The sequence below is a fragment of the Ambystoma mexicanum genome, chromosome 8 (assembly GCF_040938575.1).
Source record: "Ambystoma mexicanum isolate Mex_15411 chromosome 8, UKY_AmexF1_1, whole genome shotgun sequence".
NCBI classification, from domain to species: domain Eukaryota; kingdom Metazoa; phylum Chordata; class Amphibia; order Caudata; family Ambystomatidae; genus Ambystoma; species Ambystoma mexicanum.
The window spans coordinates 1,447,490,940-1,447,509,042 of record NC_090929.1 but is presented as its reverse complement, the minus strand read 5'-3'; the positions used below and the strand labels follow the sequence as shown (position 1 = coordinate 1,447,509,042).

The window sequence follows — 18,103 nt, the reverse complement described above, 5'->3', positions numbered from 1 at the left end:
CATTCAAAGCTCTGCTTTACATTAAATGAAGATCCATACTGAGCGCTCTGCCAATTAATACACAGCATCACTCTAACCACTCACCGCTCATAATAATACACAGATTTACTCAAATCGCGGTCCTTGATAACATCCATCTTTATAAAGAGCTTGTCACCTAGTTATATCAATACTAAGAGCTCTGTGTATGATAAAATCTAAAATCATACAGCATTCCACCCATGGTCATATCTACACACTTTCAGGCGATGCTCATGCAGAACCCTGCTCTGGTAATACTGCGAATCAGTTACATCGCTGCTCTTGGTGCTTCTCGATTCACTACAAGCGCTGGTCTTGATAATACTGAGACTATCCAAGAATTGTGCCCCTGATAATTCCCATGGCCCACTTATCTGCTTCCCATAACAGCTAGATCCACTCTAATCCTATTTATTTTCTATTTTGTGTGTTGTGAGAGGCACTACAGCCAATAGGTCTGACATTGATCGTCCTATACAACAATCAGAAATCATATCAGTCTCTTAGGTTAGAACAGTTCGGCTTTCAGCACTAGATCTAGAGAATGCTCTAGAACGTTTTGACGTGTGCATGTACATCAAGCATTTATAGGCCAAGTTTTGTGGCCTAGAAGATACTAGCCACATGAAATGCTGCTTGATTTTAAGGGAACAGTCATACAGGGATTTATGGGCCAGAGTAAGTAATATAAGGGAAATTCTGCTCTTAACTGGCAACCTATGCAGTCTTCCGAGTACAGGAAAGATATGGGATGATCTAGGAGTATTGGTGATGGCCCTAGCCATGGAGTTCCTCAAAATCTGCAACTCGTTAATAGAGGATGCAGCGGAACCAGAGTATAGTCAGTTGCAATAATCCAGTCTGTATCGTGCCAAGGCTCTGACCAGAATAGCATAATGTTGCTCTGAAAGATAAGGCCTAACGTGTTGAAGCAACATATCAAAATAATTTGAATTTATAAGGGTAAGGTTCATTTGCAGGCCCATAGATAGAGTAGAAACCAAAGTCATGCCCAGTGATTTAACTTTTGTTTGAACTTGGCTAGTGTGATCCCCTGATTTAAAAACTGGATAAGTAAGTAATGCCTTGGGAAGTGCTGAAGGAGAGGCCACCAACAGAATCTGGTCTTGCCTTGGTTCAGCCTAGGCCAATCTTGGGAAATCCATTGTTTGAGACATTTAATAATGGACTGAATATGGACGAGACTGTTGTCTGGATCTCAATCTAAACAAAATATCAGCTGAGTATCATCAGCTTAGTTCTGAAATACAACTGCTAGTTTAATCAATAGATCACAAAGAGGTTTCATATAAACACTGAAAAGAATAGGAGAGATACAGGAACCGTGTGGAGACCCAAACTCCACTGATTCAGCTCTTGAATTGTATGTACCAACTCTAACAAGAGTTTTATTGTTGTTCAGAAATGACGATAGGCAATCCACTACTAATTTCGATGCTCCAACCGCCACGCGCAAGCACCGACAAAGTAACGAATGATCAATGGTGTCAAAAGTCGGAGTGAGGTCGAGGAGCATCAGCAGGCCCACCTGTCCCTGGTACATTATCTGCAATAGAGAGTCCCTAGCATCTATTAGCACCCTAGGTTGGTGCGCCAGCCTATCTGGTTGCACTAAACCCAGGCTGAATCTACCGATGCAAGCCCAGGTCCAGAGAAATCAGAGTGCTCTGCACACACACCCTGCACCTAGCGCTGCCTGTTGCCCCTGTTCCCCTGCCTCGCACCATCATTTTGAGCCCCTCCACCACCTCTCTTTTCCTTAACCAGGGCCGCAAAGGTGGTCTTCCTCTTTCCGCCATGGAAATGGAAGAGTGGCTTCGAGTGAAGACCCACTTCCATTACCATGGCAATCCTGACGCTCCCCGGCCGCTTCTGCGAAGGAAGCATCATAGGCATTTTTTTATTGCTATTAGCACCTTGAGGATTTGCCTCAGGGTGCTAATGGGAATCATCATGCATTCTGTGGGCTTCACCGGCTTGGACCCTGTGTCGTTACTGGTCCATGAAGCCCACCATGATTATTGCCATAGTAGGGCCATCTCATTGCCTCTACCTGGACTGAACCTAGATTAGCGATCGCCCAATATTTGATGTGATTCCAAGTGAGGTTGAAGTTGTATGCCAGCTACGCGATCCAGGTTTTTAAACAAGAAAGGAGAGTTAGTAATAGCCCGATTATTAGCACAGTCTTGGGGATCCAATGAGGATTTCTTCAAAATAGTTGTTTTCCATGGCTGTTTTAGTATGGTGGGAACTAAGCCCTCTCTGAATGAAGAGTTAACAATGTGACAGATAATACACCCTAGGGAGTCTGAACAGTCTTTAATGGTGGAAGAAGGAAATGGATCACCTGGACATGATGTTGGAGTAAGAGATATAAGAGTCTTCTTGATATCTAATTCAGACACCAAGCGAAAGTTAAACACTCGTGAGTTTTGGCTGGTATTTCTTCAACCGTGTAGACAGAGTCATCTTGGGAGTTAGATGACTCTTGATAGATATAGGTCATAGATGGATACGATTTAATATGATGTCTTATCTTTAATATTTTATCATAGAAGAAAGTTTGAATTTTATCAGGCCATGAAGGAAAACTAATCATCACTAGTGGAGGGAATCCTGCATTTTTCAAGTGTTAAAGATCTTGAAAAGTTATTTCTGGGCATTTGCTGCGGCTGCTATCAAATAATCATTAAAATTATTTTTAGCCTTGATAAGAGCTAGTTTATATGATGCTTTTCCTTGTTTAAGATTCTTGTTAGTAGGCCAATTGGGATCTCTTCTTCATCTGTGTTCTAAGTGTCTGAGAGCCTTTTTTTCAGAGTTAGAAGTTCACACACATTTAGCTTTGATCATTTTGGTCTTTAAAGGGGCCACCAAATCAATGATCACACTAATCGGAGTATTAAAATGGTCCACTAGAGTGTCATTGCTGGAGACTTTACAATGGAATGGAAGGTTTTATCTAGAGAGCTGGCCATGATTAATGCTCATCTTAAAAAGTTACAGGCCATAATAAGGAGTCTGCAGTTGGTTCCGCTAAGGTTTGCGGTATGTCCAAGAGACTAGCCATGTGATCAGATCAATCTACGGGGATGATAGAGGGTCTGCGTGCCCTGATGTTCCATAATAAGACCCAACCAAGAGAACCTCCATGATTGTGGGTGGGAGGGGTACGCATAAAACGGAAGACAAAAAAGTGGCATATAGATCTCAAGCCTGCAAATCCTTATCATTGAAATCCAAATTAAAATCTACTAAAATAAGCAAGGAGGAAATGGGTTTCATAAATGAGAGTCCCAATTACAAGAAATATATGGATAAAGAGGAATTAGAGGACAACTATGATCTACACAGTTCTACCTAAGCTCATATTACATGCTTCGTAAGTATTTCACAACCCATGAGTTACTGGCATTGGACAGGGCAAATTCATTCATTTATAGCCCTGTTAAGTAGTGTAAACTGTACTTATTTGAATCTTCCTTTCCCTAATGGTTTTAAATATGAGTTGGGTGTCTACAAAACCGATTACTGTTTTTGTAATACTTCTGCCTTATTCTTTAAAGTACATGCCTGATAATAGATATGTTTGATATATGACATTAAGAGTAAATGTCAGTAAGCATAATGCATGGACCTACCTTTAATGTGTGTTTATTTATACTTAACTGTACTTTCTGCCAGCTCACTTCCCTCTAATAGTGCAGTCAGACTGCTCCATCACTGCTACCACTATGATAGTCTGTCTTGGCTAACTTGGTGGAGACCCTGCCTAATGCTACAGGTGGGTTATTTCTAAACCTTCAATGGAGGCCACTTAAGAAGCTTCCCCAACACACACTTCCAGTTCACTAATATTAGTTTGTTTATATAATTTCATTAATGATTAGTTTGATTTTAAACTCCTTCCAATTATTTTAATATCTTGTAACCGTCTGTCATTTTTCACTTCCTATTGTGCCCATCTACATTAGCCCCTGTAAGCCCATGTTTTATCATTAAGTTAGATTTTTGAAACTGAAATTAATTTTCGATTTTAGTGGAGATGTGCTTAGTGTTGGTGATTTTTGTCTGTTTTTTAACAGATACCCCCATGCAACATACTTACCAACAACTTGACGTGAGACATTTTAACAACCCAATCAAGCCGCTTTCCCAGAGGTACAAGGGGGGCCTACCTGATTTTGGATCTCTGTAAAGTTGAGGGTATCGATCCCAGAGCTGGAAATGTTCCTCAGAATGTCCTTCTGATTGTCTGTGAGGAACGTAATTGGATCCAGGGTAATGTTCATCTGGTTGAAGGTTGAGTTGATGTTGCCTTCATACTGGGGTGAAAAGAATATAAATAAGGACATTTTTAAATGTGGGATAATTATTATAAAATAGTAACAATAGCAATGTTTTTAATAATAATCACTAGTATCGTTATTCATATTATTACTGTTGGTATTATTATTACTGTTAGTTTTTTTTATTATTATAAGATGCTAGATGCTGTCAGGTTCCAGTGAAGAAATAACCATGTTGTTATTAAAAACGAATTACTGGTGGTGAGATATACTTTTAAATTTGTGAATTTGCACAATATCCCTCACCATCTTGTATTTATTTACAGCCAAGTGAAAATACGAATGTACATGCAAGTTAGTATCTTCAAAATGAATCACATTTCTTGTCCTAGTGTTCAATGCCCTTTTGTGTTTTCTGACACCCTCATTTCCATCTCAATTAAGGCCCTCCAGTAGGACCTTTATCATTTCTGCCCATTGGAAAAATGACAGAACGTTTTGAGCCCCTTTGAAAAGGAAATATCACACACATTGCAGAAGACGAAAGGTTGTGTAGTAGATTAAGCTCAGGTTTACACAATGGCTTAATGTCAATCCCAAAATTCCACTGCATGAAGATATAAGGTGTGAGCACGTACAAAAAGTATCAAAATGTGGTGGATCATTTCATTCACAGAGGAATTCTCATTCCAAATGAGATTTTATTTACAAAGGCATTTGCTAAAAACAGGAATGTGGTGTTTTTTTCTGTTCTAAACACCATAAAGAAAGCATATACAATAATACATCAGTTCAGCGACATCAAGGTTTGATGCACTACAACTACTTAAATCAACAGGCATTTCTTAGTTACAACCAAGTGAACCAGTACCAGTATTCCTAGCCTCCAACACAAAGTGCAGCCAACTGAAGAAAGAAATCGGCAGTGCAATTGAAGTCTCCCAAACATCCAGGTTAATGTAGCTGCATTCCGTGCCGAATCAACAATGCCCACTGCCATGCTGAACGAACATCGAACTGTCCAGAACACAAAACCAGACTTACATGTTGCGTGAGAAAAGGGTGGCGGGCATAAAAGGGTTTTATGAAGACTTGCAGTGTGACAACCCCTCCCAGAAGGAATACGCAGATAAAGATTGGCCTTTAGGGTCAGGTGATATGACAAACCAATGGAGGGAGGGCAAAGGACAGAAACAGGAAGCGAGGAGTATAAGAGATCAGTAAAGGAAAGACATAGTAAAGGGTGTTTGGGAGGAGGTTAGAAGGAGAAGTGGTGGACCGATAAACAAGGTGGAGGATTTATGGTGGAGTGGAGTGTTGAGGAGTTTGTTGTTGGAGACTCTTACAAGTGAGCTGTTGGAAGTGAGAGCCAGTTGTAAAAGATAGTGGGATTGAGGCTGTGAATGAGTTAGTGTTCTGTTGGATGTGTGTGAGAGGGGCTAGGTGTTGGAGAGATGGGGAGGACAAACGACAGCGAGAGAGAGTAGGGAAAGGGGGAGAAGAGGGGAGAGAGGAGACATGGGATATGAGAGAAGACAGAGGAGAGCAGAGATGCGAGAAGAGAGGGGAGGGGAGACTAAAAAAAAAAATGGGAGAGTGCGTGATCATCGGAGGGACAGACAAGGGGAGCGGGTGGAGAGGAAGAGTAGAGAGAGGGAGAAGAGCAGGAATAGAACAGACTGGAGTGTAGGCAGAAGGAACCTAGGGGAATGGAGTGGGTGAGGCTGTTAATGGAGAGAGAGAAAGGAGCTGGGTACCTGGTAAGACATAATACAGAGAAAACATGATTCCTAATCTGAGCTAGTGAGTGTAAGAATAGGGGAGCCCTAAAAGAGCCGCAAAGGGAGCTAAACAGAAAAGGCTACGGCCTCTAGGCCCTCACATTAGCTTGTTTTTAGAAGGTAGGGGTCACCTCTCACTAGTTGACAATCCGGGGCTTAGATACGCCTGAGCTAGGGAGGTGGACTCCCGTGAGAAGACGAGAGAGGCATGCCTACTTGTGTGCTCCAAACTCTGATCAATGTATTGCAAATCTGAATTCTGAATATCTTATCTTGTTTTCATTAAAAATCCTTGATCCACACCTTGGAGTCTGGGAGATTGTGAGGCTACCCGTGACAAGCCACACTTTAAATAAGATGAATTATGGGGCAGTGTCATGCTGTGACTCATCAAGGAGGGTGGTAAAGCTTTGACCACAGGGAGATCCTACAGACAGTGGGCGAGGTAGTCGATATAGAAGACAAGCAAACAAGAGGGGGACAAATGCCAACAGTAGCGTTCACTTATTGTTTGGCTGCATATTCATTTCAATAAAGGCATGTGTCCTCATATTTATGATTTGTAAACCTTTTCCAGGGCATTTACATTTCCGAGGTAGACTTTAAGTATATTAACATTTCCTTTTTAGACAGATTGATAGTCTAGAATAATGTTTTTTGTTGATTTACAGATAGAGCTCCATTATATGAATAAAGCATAACAGCATAACAACACATTACAGTTGACTTCTTTTAATCGTGGTTAAACGATTTTAATGCTGTCAAATACAAATAATTGCCTTCTGTTGGATGAATTTGATGTTCAAGGTTTATTTGACGGATACCAAATGTTGCTCTGAAGAAAGCCCCTCAGCTGAGAGTAGTGGGAAAGGATGAACAGAGCCTATCTTCCAGAGTTCACTGGACAGTGAGCATCACTGTTGTGAGGCGCAAACAAAAGGGAGGATGTCTTGATTAAGTTTAATGTGAGGTGCACTTGAGGACTGATGAGATGTGAAGCATGGGTACAAAAAGGGTTGATTATTTCACGTGCACATTAAACACTTCCTTATGCCTCGTTTTCTGTAACCACTGTATGAAGGCATTAGGCTGGTACAGTGGAAACTAGTCTGACGAGTTAGTCCTGAATTCCAGGTGAATTGCTGCTGTCCATTGTCTTGTTGATGTCATCTGATGCTTGCTGTTCTTGGAACAATTAAAAGGTACATTTTCTAGGGGCCTGCTCAGAGGTATAATTGACTGGGATCCGAGGGATGACTAGATCTGGTCCGACAGAGGCAAGACTAGCTCTAATGCATCGAACTGCAACAATGCGGGTAAAGTTTATCTCTGTATAATTTCATGGCACATTTTTGCTTTGGGTTTAGAGCACATGATAGTAGTTGCATACATGTATCTTTGGAAGAGGCTACTTCAAGTTGAATTGTAGGCAACTACACCACAAATGAGTGCCCCAACCACAGAACCACTACTTGGCTCTTCAAGGATTTCATCAGTGGCAATAACCGCTGGATTGTAGGGGGATTGGCAGTTCCCATTGGCTTACACTCCTGCTTCTCGGGATTTAAAACCTGTTTTTCTTAATGGTGGATGTATCTTGATGCCATATGAGGTGAGCATGTTGACTGAAAAATACTAAATGGACACTGCACACGGGACTCAGATTGCAAACATGTACAAGACAGCAAGTTGGGGATAGTTTCACACTCCCATCCCCTCACTCTGTGAAACTACAGGATGAAGTGTACACTCTTATCAGTTATTTTTATTTAATCTCCACAGGGGTGAATATCCTCTTTAAAAATGATGAAAATATTTAAAAGGATTGGTCCATATGACCAAATATGAGTGCAACAAAAACACTAATACCACACCCAAGTGATCAACAGAATAGATTAGGTATGTGTGCCTGTGTATAGAATATTGGTTCCAATCACTCTCAAGGAATACATTTATTTTATAATGGAGGGGGTCATTGGGTATATTTGGTTAATTGTTTAGAACTCTCATGCATATAACAGTCCGAATGAAGATTAAGCTGTAACAATAAGGAAGACTGCTAATTTCTCTGACGAGTAAGTTGAATATTTTACAATTAGGAAACTCAATGAGATTTTACGTAATTCTCAAACCCTATTAACTCTGCGTTAGTAGAAAAGTTTAATTAAAGTGTAAATTGGCATGGTATTCAAAGGGAGCCAAGATTCATTTTTGGCCACTCTAAATGAATGTCACATGATGAATTAGGCACTCCACTACCTATATGGCAAGGAGAAAACACAAACATTTGTTCTTTATTAAACCATGATGTATTTTGTCTGGTGCCACGTTATTGCATGCCGTCTATGGTTCTACTGAATCATGCATTTCAATGGAGTGATAGAGGTGTAGAACCTGATAGTATGGAGAAGCCTGGTTTGTTATAACAGAATCATTACCCATTGTTAGAGAATCATTATCCATTTAGGGATTAGTTATCCATCATTGTATCCTATTTAGTTATCCATCACACATTCTGATTAGTACTGATTAGTAGTGACATGAAATAGTAACATTAGACTATACACATTATTCTGCCACTTTGTATACAATTGAATATAGAATGAGGTCGGTTATATTTGAAGTGCCATGTAGAGACATTTAGAGACACATGTAGAGATATTTTGTTATGTTTGCATGTAGAGACCCCACGCATTGAGTGTGCACTTAGAATATGCATTGAGCTTTGAGTATAGTGCTTGGTATGAATGAATGTGTTAGGCACTACCTTCGAGAATAGAGAAAAAATGAGGCCTATGGCATTATGAAGCCATTCGATTGAGCCATTCAGAAGCTGTTCGTTCCGCGGAGTACGGAGAGATTGTTTTGAGTTACATGGAGTGTCAACAGTTTCTTGGCAGGAAGGTCGTAACTTTGCCCAGTAGAAACGAATGAGACGGCCTGGCTTATCAGCATCTTGGAGGCCTTGTGTTGGCAGACAGAGAGAAAAGGTGGGGGCAGGCAGGCAGCTCCATGGAGAGATGGAGAGCTTGTGTAGGCAGAGACATGCAGCAGAACGAGAGAGGGATATGAATGGAGAAATATGAAATAATGGTGTACCGCAGGCAGACAGAAGAAGGCCATGATATAGATAGGCCGAAATGTCACATTGACCAGAACATGCAGTGATTGCAAAGCAAAGTACATGCAACACAGACATTTAGGCACTGCTCATAATTAGAATTGCTGACAGACAGAAAGAGAGTGTAACCATAGAGATTTGAATATGTCATTGAACAGTATAATGAGAGGTGAGGCTCTGAGATTGTAGGTAGTTGCTGCTCTGCTCTATGGGATGTAGTTGGAGATATAGCTCTGAGATGTTTGGTGGTGGCATAGGAGAGACGTTTGGACGACTCCGAGATCGAGGGAGCTTGGGGAAGCATTCTGAGCAAAGCTGATGAGATCTGGCAGCGAGAGGCCTGGCCCTGACACTGACTGACTGGTTGCAGAAGTTAGCAGGAGAGGAGAGACGGAGCAAGAGAACAGAGAAAAGGGGAGTATTGCTGAATAAGACACGTGCATGGAGAATTAGAACAGACTCCCGCACAGACCTTTGGCTGACATGATAGATGGGGTAATCAGACAGGGTTTGTCTTAGAGAGAGAGAGTGTGAAGTATGGTGTGGAATGGAGAGGAATGGTGTGGCTTATAGCTTATAGTGTAAGGCTTATAGTTATTGCATGGTAGATTTGCACCAAAAGCATAAAAAGGTGCAAATTCGAGATTTGCATTATAGTAGTGTTTGCATCATTTATTGCTATGTATGAATAAAAGTGTTTCTATAGTTGAATCGATTAATGTGTTTTCTTTGTGTCTTATGTTAATGTGTACATAGGAGTAAGGTATGAGTAATCTAGGAGTAACACAGTGCACAAAGGCCCTGAGATACATGTGCGGGGGGAGGCATAGTGATCCACACACCCCTAGGAGATTGTCTAAGACTGATGCATGGTCGCCCCAAGGGGCTAGGCGAAAGGTAGATTTGTCTCATTTGTATCACTCTCTCACAGAGCCACAGATACACTGTTGTATTCGAATTTGCTGTATGTGCTGAACAGTACACAGCATGATAAAAGTGTTATGTAGAAATATGAATTTGTTATGTTTACATTTGCAGTTCACACAGCATTGGATGGTCATCTATGCATTTGTTGAAATAATTAAACATTTGGTCCTGAAAACCTTCATGTCGACTCCTGCGCATGTTTATACACAATTAGACCGAGGTTACTAATGGATGACAATTAGGACTAGAACTCAGGCAGGCTAAAAAGTGTTCCTGGAGGATGGCCAACGTGACATAGGATGTTGTAGATGGCTACATTTATTTGGGTGATCCCAATAAATCTCACGTGGCCTGCCAATTATATGGAGAGCACATTATACCCTGTGCCATGAGGAAGTGGAACGTGATAAAAAAAAGTGTATTGCCAGCAAGGCAGGGTTTAATATTGAGGGACTCCTCGCAATATGTTGATACTCTACCTTACATTAATGCAATTAGGTCAATTAATTCGGCAGTTTTGTCTTTATATAGAGTATTTATTGATTCTATGTTTTAGACATGTTTTGGATGTTATGCCGATATGGACTTGTATATTTGTTTTTTCTTATGAAATATTGTTTGTTGTATAGTGCAAAAGGTTTTATTGTTGGGAAGGAATCACTCATTTTGTGCTGTAGAATGAAATAAAAGGAACTAAGAATATAAAACACAAAACATGGTTTAAGTGATTATTAAATATTATAGCACTATATGTAGAAATATTAAGAAATATAGATGGTCATTTTAACAATTAAATTGCATATGGGGTGGAATATATCTTGTGAATATATATATGTGAGAAATATGCTTACTAGAACTGCTTATGTATACATCCATGAGTCCTGCTCACACAACTGCTGGCCCTACTAGGCCAGCAGTTCTGTTAAAGACTCCGAACACCAGTTAAAGAATTCAGTGACAGAACCTGGCAGTCTCATCATAGAACTGGAAGACCCAAAGATGATGGGTACCCGCTTTCTAAACTTGGCATGTAGAGCCATGGAGTTGTCCACTACATAAGTTTGACAACCAAGGGAAATCGTAGTTTGCCCAGACTGTAGCCCATCACCAAGCTCACACACAGCTGGTACAGGTCTCAAACTCAAACGGTCTGGCCTGAGCCCTGTTAGAGTATATAAAGGGAGTGAAGCAGTTGGGTGATAAGGAAGCTTAGGGGACACATTGGAGATACAGGAGAAGCAGAGAGTGAAGAGTAGAGTGGGAAGGAGCTGGGGAAGAGGAGTGGAAGTTGAGAGCAAGAAGAAGTGGAGGCAAACAAGAAATATACAGAGGAGAAGAAAGCAGAAGCGCTGAGGCCCTTGGAGGCGGGGGGAACAAAGCATGGAATTTCAGAAAGGAACACACAGGGAGAAAAAAAGAGAAGGTGGACAAACAACTGGGGAAGAGGAAAGTGATCTTTACAAAGCCAACAAAAGGAGTGGGCCCTGGGAGACAGGTCTCCAAAACTGGTGGAAGTGGATGGCTACAACACCTAAAAAAAGAAGCCAAGGTTTATGGCTCGTGACACCAGGAATAGCTTAAAACATATGCTGGAAAGGCTATGCTCTGAGATTAAGTCGTACAGGAAGAGGTGAAGTACCCTTGGTTCCATATGTGCATGCTGCACCTGTTGCCTGACCTCAATCAAATTACCTACAAGGGCCAGGTGGGGCCACCTGGCAGCCGAGTTCCAGAGTTCAAGCATTAAACCCTGACATGCTTGGGAACACTTAAAATAATCCAAAAACTGTGAGTGACTATTGAAGTTGCTTTGGCGGCTGGCCTTGAATTTTGAGGAGAGAAGCAGTGTGCATTTTGCTGATAAAATGAGTGGAAAGGTGACATCATCTTTTAGTATTCGTGTAAGAACCACACCATATTTATACTCTTATTCTTGGTTAAATGGAAGGCAGTAATGCATGCAGCATTTAGGATATCTGTGTGTTGTCAAGTGGTCCATTGCATTATCTTTTTCCTAGTGACTGCATAATTGGATAGTCGTAACCTTTTCTTGGATGCTACTAAGTGGGGCATAGGTAAAGTAGATCCTTTCACATTTCCTCTAATTTGCTCCCTTATGTTACCAATACAAGATAACGCGGGTGCTGCCAAAGGTTTTAACAAATACTATTGACTCTCAGCACAATTCTGTTGAGGTGATAATCTTGATATTACCATGTATGAAAGATGCAGTCCGAATGCCATGCATAGATATATTTTTGGGGTGAAAAGGGAATACTCTTTTTACGGATGCACACCCACTTTCTAGGCATCTTGAGGTCATCTTGAATTGGAAATGTCAAAATGGTGCAATTGAGGCTTTCAAGAGGTGTGCCAGCAGAATTCTACTGCAAGATTGTAGCAAGCAAGAGTAATTACTTGGTAGCTGGTTCTGTCAAAAATGGGAATAGTGCTATTATTTAGGAACAATAAGCAAACCTTAGGGAAAATGCACATTGCTTGGATTCGGTGCAAGAGAAATATGAAAGTATGAAACGTGACCCATGCAGCATAAGCAAATCTGGAGAGTGCAAATACTTGCTACAGAAATGTTAACTGACTAAAAATTCATGGCCAGAATCATTGAATTTTAAGCCACTATGGATCTAACAGCACTCATTGTGTTTTTTGAATGAGGTTTTCTGAATGAGAGATATCTATGGTCATTGAATATGAAACACTGCTTCCAGGCTGATTAAGGTTGCTAAAAATAGGTCAAGAAATATACCAAGAAGGATTACAATGCTTGACAAGCACCTCCAACCTAATCTGCCTTAGCACAACTCACAGTTTTGCAGATGAGACATGGGAGCCGGGTGCAAGGACTTTGCACCTCAATCATTGCCTTCCAAAAATGTCACAGGTGGGGGCACCATACTTTTCCAGACTACAAATGCAGTTGTAGTGGCAATTCAGAAACGGGTTGCAATCCCTTCTGCACAGTAACGTACAAGTTGTTTCCTATCCTTATTGTCTTAATAATACTCTGGTGCATTTATCAAATAACTACAACCTCTTGTGTCTCATGAAAATAAATGTAACATCCATGCAGTTATGACAGGTAGTGCCAATCCTTGTTTGAAAGATGAAAGCTGTCAAACAGACCTGCAACTGCAGGTAAGCGAAATAAACAGATACCCAACAGATATACACTGTTGCCCAGAAGACTCCCTTTGGTCACCACCCCATAACCCAGAAGAGTACTTGGAGTCCTACATAGATATTAATGCAGATTGACCAAACAGCTTCTTCATAAGCACCCCATGGGATTATGGTATTTGTAGAGGAAACCTAAGAAATTCATGTAAAATATGGATACCCAAGAATGTATGTGACTGGCACCAGGAAGAAGATGGGTATAACAGAGAATATGCAGAGGCATCCGTCCCTTATGGGACAAAAGGGGGGAGTGTTGGGGAGTACAGTAATGTTGGAGAATACATCCAACACCCTAAACATGCAAGAAAGTACAAGCGTCAGTAAAATAGACGCGCAGCACAGAAGTAAGGAGCATCACAGGAAGAGACTTCCCTGTGTAGGCTCAACAAAACACTAGTAGCCATGCTTCAGTAAGCCATAATGCATACACCTAAGTGTTGAACATAACTATGTGTCCTTAAATAGATACAGCATCATTTAATGTAGTTAGGCAAACATAGAAGAAGTATTCATTATGATAATTAATCGCTGTACCCCTTTATATCAATTGAATACACAGGACATGTAGGCCCTCAAGATATAGTTAACCTCCAAACAAGGATGAAAATCCTCACCCACTCAGTACAAATCATTAGGCAGACCCTTGCAGCGAGACGCGCACATCCCAAGTTGCAACTTCTCAGAGCAAAACACTAAATACTGCACAGTGATTGGTTAAGGCAGGGGGGGGGTGAGCGTCTTCCCAGGCCTGAGTTGTGGTAATGAGGTCACCAAAGAGAGATCAGATCCCAGAGGTAAAAGGCAGAACACTGCATACTGATCGGTCAAAACAACATTCCTTAGCCTGTGTTCAAAAGAGATATAACAATGTATGTTCCTAAGCAAGTACATCAAAATGTATCATAATGAAAGTCGAAAGTCATTGAGAACTGAACCTTAAGCAGTGAAAGAAAAGCCTGTTGGGACAGAATGATCAAGGGACAACACAGCCCTCTGCAGGATAAATCACACTAACAGAGCCCCACTTGCTACGAAAGAAGCCATGCAGAAAACTATTATATGTGGAGTAGGATCAACTAGTCATTAGTGATTTCTTAATGGAAACTCATGAATAACCCACACAGCACATATACAATAGTAGCAAGAGCCAATATATGGAACTACAAGTCACCTAGGTACATATGTACAGATATATTCATATTATTGTAAGAGAGTGGCATTTTGCAAACAATTAAGCCCCAGCCCATGAGATCAGAGATAGGGCAGATGATCTCATGAGAAAGGAAGGACAAGTAAGTAATGTTTCCAACAATGAGTTGCAAATTGGACTGGCAGTGAATAATTCACACTGGTGAGAACGGCAAGGCCGATTAGGTCAATGGGAAAGGATGTAAACGTTATAATTCCAATGTTACACTGTCACACCTCACATAGGGATTGGTTGAAATTTACTCAGTCATTCACTCCACGCATACTCCTCTTGGAGTAGCCAATTACTAGGCAAGTTTAAAAGCGTGTTAGCCAATCAGCATCATGCAAAAGGAGATGTTCTCAATGCAATTGAACTAACAATTTGATATTGTCATGCCGTCACGAGGTTGGAATAGACCAACAGAGTTAGGAAATGTATGGAAGCACCTATAGAGCAGATGACTATGTCCAATTGGAGTCCTGGAAAATGTGATAGATTTTTTTTACATTTGTTGTCTTTTCCTTTCTGTAATTTGCTACAAAACCAGCCATTTTCTATCGAATTGCTGAATGTCTTTTTAGATAATTCCCTGCCTAAGCTCTCATAAAACATTATTGTTTTTCTCATATCTCGGGCATTCATTTTTGGCTCTTTCGGACTGATTTTTTACACCTTGCAGTGGGAATTGCCTTACAGTGGTAATTTCTGGGGAATTCCAGCCACGTTTTTCTGCTGCTACTCTTACTCATAACCAGGCTCAATCTGCTTGATTATGAGTGCAAAATGGCAGTGTTTATCCCCATCATTCTTTTACTCCATGGGATTGCATGTGTGATGTGAAGGAATTACCATGGATGCCCATTCTGCCTGCAGTACTCTATTTTGTGGTGATACAGTGGAGGAAATACCTCCAGCGAAGTGGTGCTCGAGATATGTCCCTTCGCTATACCGCCAAATAAGCAATTTGGTGGTGCAGGAAAGTGGTGGTAATATGATTACTGTCATTTTACCACCAATTTATTTAATGCACTGCCAAATCTGTGTTGAGGGCTTACGTTTTTGTAGAAATCAGTTAAGTCCTGGAAAAATCTTCTGTTCAGCTCTGCAAATAAGGATATGACATATAAGGATTACTTTGTTAGGGTGTAGGCTGGAGCGTCCGTGGCTCCAGAATCTTTGAGTTTTCAATGACCGATATGGTAAATTACAATAATTAAAACAGTAAACTCTGCAAACAATCTTTTCAAGGTGAGTAACTAGAGCTCAAAACCTGGAAATTAAACTGGTGCAAGAAATCCAGGTTTACAAAAACTCAGGTGGGCGTTTGCAATATATTTCCAGTTCAAGTTTTAAAGAAATGAAAAATCTAATTCATGCATTGCAAATTCAACCCTACCAATGTCAGGGCATTTGTGCACTCGTGTCAACCATTCTTTCCAGAACACTTCCCTTGCATTGCTTCCCAAAGTACCATGATGGAAATATACAATCATAAGGGTAAATTTTGGGGCACTCTTCCAAGGCGTAAGAATATTTTAAGAATCAAACCACCTACTCATGCATATAACAGCCCTGCTTCCAATAAGCACAGTATATGTAAAGTGTTAAAAAAATGTATATTCAAATCCTACTATCCATAGGAAATGGACATTCTTTTTTTATAAAAGTGTTTGTGGTGAAAATCATAAACCTTGAACACTGCAAATATAATACCACAAAAACACATCATAAAATAAACATTTTTATCTTTTACAATTCATGATTCTTATCTAATGACTAAAAACCTAATATCAACATACATTTTACATTACATTTTATTTTAATAAAATTATTAAAATCCACAACTCTCCTTTTCAATTCTCTTAGTCACATGCTGCCAAATGTATGTAGATTATAACTCAGGTATGCATGTTGTCCAGAGCACATATATGCCCATGATTGCTCTCCCATTATGTTGTTAATACTCTTATAACCTCCAAAACCTTTCCGATAGACGCCCATTAGAGCTAGGAAACCAGTTAATAGATGCCTGGGTGTCTCTGTCTCTATATGACAAGCAACAGAGTCTTTCCTGACTGGAATGCGATACGGGCACCAAGACCCAACCAACTAGGGAGTTGTTCTACTCTCAAATGCAAAAAAAGTCTGCACACATTGGAATCCCTAAATAGACCTACTACCTGGACATGAATACGATCATGAAGAGTGATGATGGTCATCTCTGATGTATGTCCTGCACTCCCGCCCCCTAGAATTATTTCACTAGTGGTCCGAAGGCTTGTGAACAGGTTCATTTTGGTAGATATATTCTCACCCTGCACCCCCTTTAAATGAACATGCTGCGATTTCTAGGTTTTTCCTATATTTTCATATTGACTCCTTTTCAGAAGGAATACTTTTACATACTTTTGTTGTGCTATTGTCATTCTACGTTAAGGAATAGAATGATGAAAAAAGGTTCAGAGAGAGGCTAGTAGGACTGCAGAAAAGAGATTTAGGATACCACTGACTTTGCTGATGTTGAGGTATTTCTCCAGCGGCACCACCTGGTCCAGGTGCAGAACACCCCACATAGGCTGGTTATTCTGGCATTCGCTGCAAGGAAAGATGTATAGTGGTGACACATGCTGGCTGCTCAGTCAATTTCACAGTGACAATGGCATCAACAAAGAAATCTAGGATTCCGATATTTCGGGACGTTCAATGATTTAATAATTTGCAAACATTTTTAGAAAAGTCATAATGAAACATCACAGAATGATAGACGACCTTACACTTAAAGGTTAACAAGCTTTGGAGGTCCTTTACCTGCCGATATGCTCTAGCATTCTAATAGAGATATTTTTGAATTCTTGCATCATTTACATTTGTTGTGTAATGTTTGTAACAGTACACTGAAATGTTCAATTTGAAGTTACATTAGAAAACATAATGAAAGAAAATGGAGAAAAAAACAATCGAAGCAAGAATCATTTTTCTGTTGTGCTTTGTTTGAGAAGCACAATTGCAATTGATTGCAATATGAACCGCAATGTCACAGTTCCAGCATGGCTACAACAATACCCAGCTCCCATTGTGTCAATAGAAGCATATTTACTCACAGCCCTCAGAGTTGTGGTTATTAATTAGTTCAGTGCCAACAAAAACAAATTTATGATGGGACCCATTCAGGGGAGGACTAGTAGCATTTGGTCTGGGGAACAAGTGTACTTTTCTGGCCCATAGCGCAATGGTGCCAACCCACAGTGCAGCAGTCCCAGCTTTCAGAACAAATAAACTCAATACCAACCTCTCTTCCTCCCACACAGTAGACATTACATTCCGTTTATGCAACATATTTTTTTCAGTTAGGTTTGTGGTTTCCTAGAGACCTGGACCATGCAGAATTCTACAACTTACCAAACATAGTAAAATTATATCACCAGGATAATACAATTGGTAAAATGGGAAAGCTTAGGTTTGAGCTCAGTTTTCATTCTTGCAGTTTGTAATTTGACAGCAGGCTACGTCTCCTCCTATCCCAAACCATTTTTAGTTTTAGAACAATATA

At 40.4% G+C, this 18,103-nt stretch overlaps 1 protein-coding gene across 5 annotated transcripts in view; it reads right to left on the bottom strand.

The window, feature by feature from the left end:
* Positions 1-18,103, bottom strand: part of LOC138473098 (prominin-1-A-like) — a 1,012,351-nt gene that overhangs the window by 234,600 nt on the left and 759,648 nt on the right. For all 5 annotated transcript variants that reach the window (XM_069611612.1, XM_069611614.1, XM_069611613.1 and 2 more), the window contains 2 exons: positions 17,064-17,148; positions 4,224-4,370 (listed from right to left, as the gene is read on the bottom strand). In XM_069611612.1, the coding sequence (XP_069467713.1) occupies positions 4,224-4,370; positions 17,064-17,148 (232 nt within the window). The remainder of the gene's footprint in view (positions 1-4,223; positions 4,371-17,063; positions 17,149-18,103) is intronic.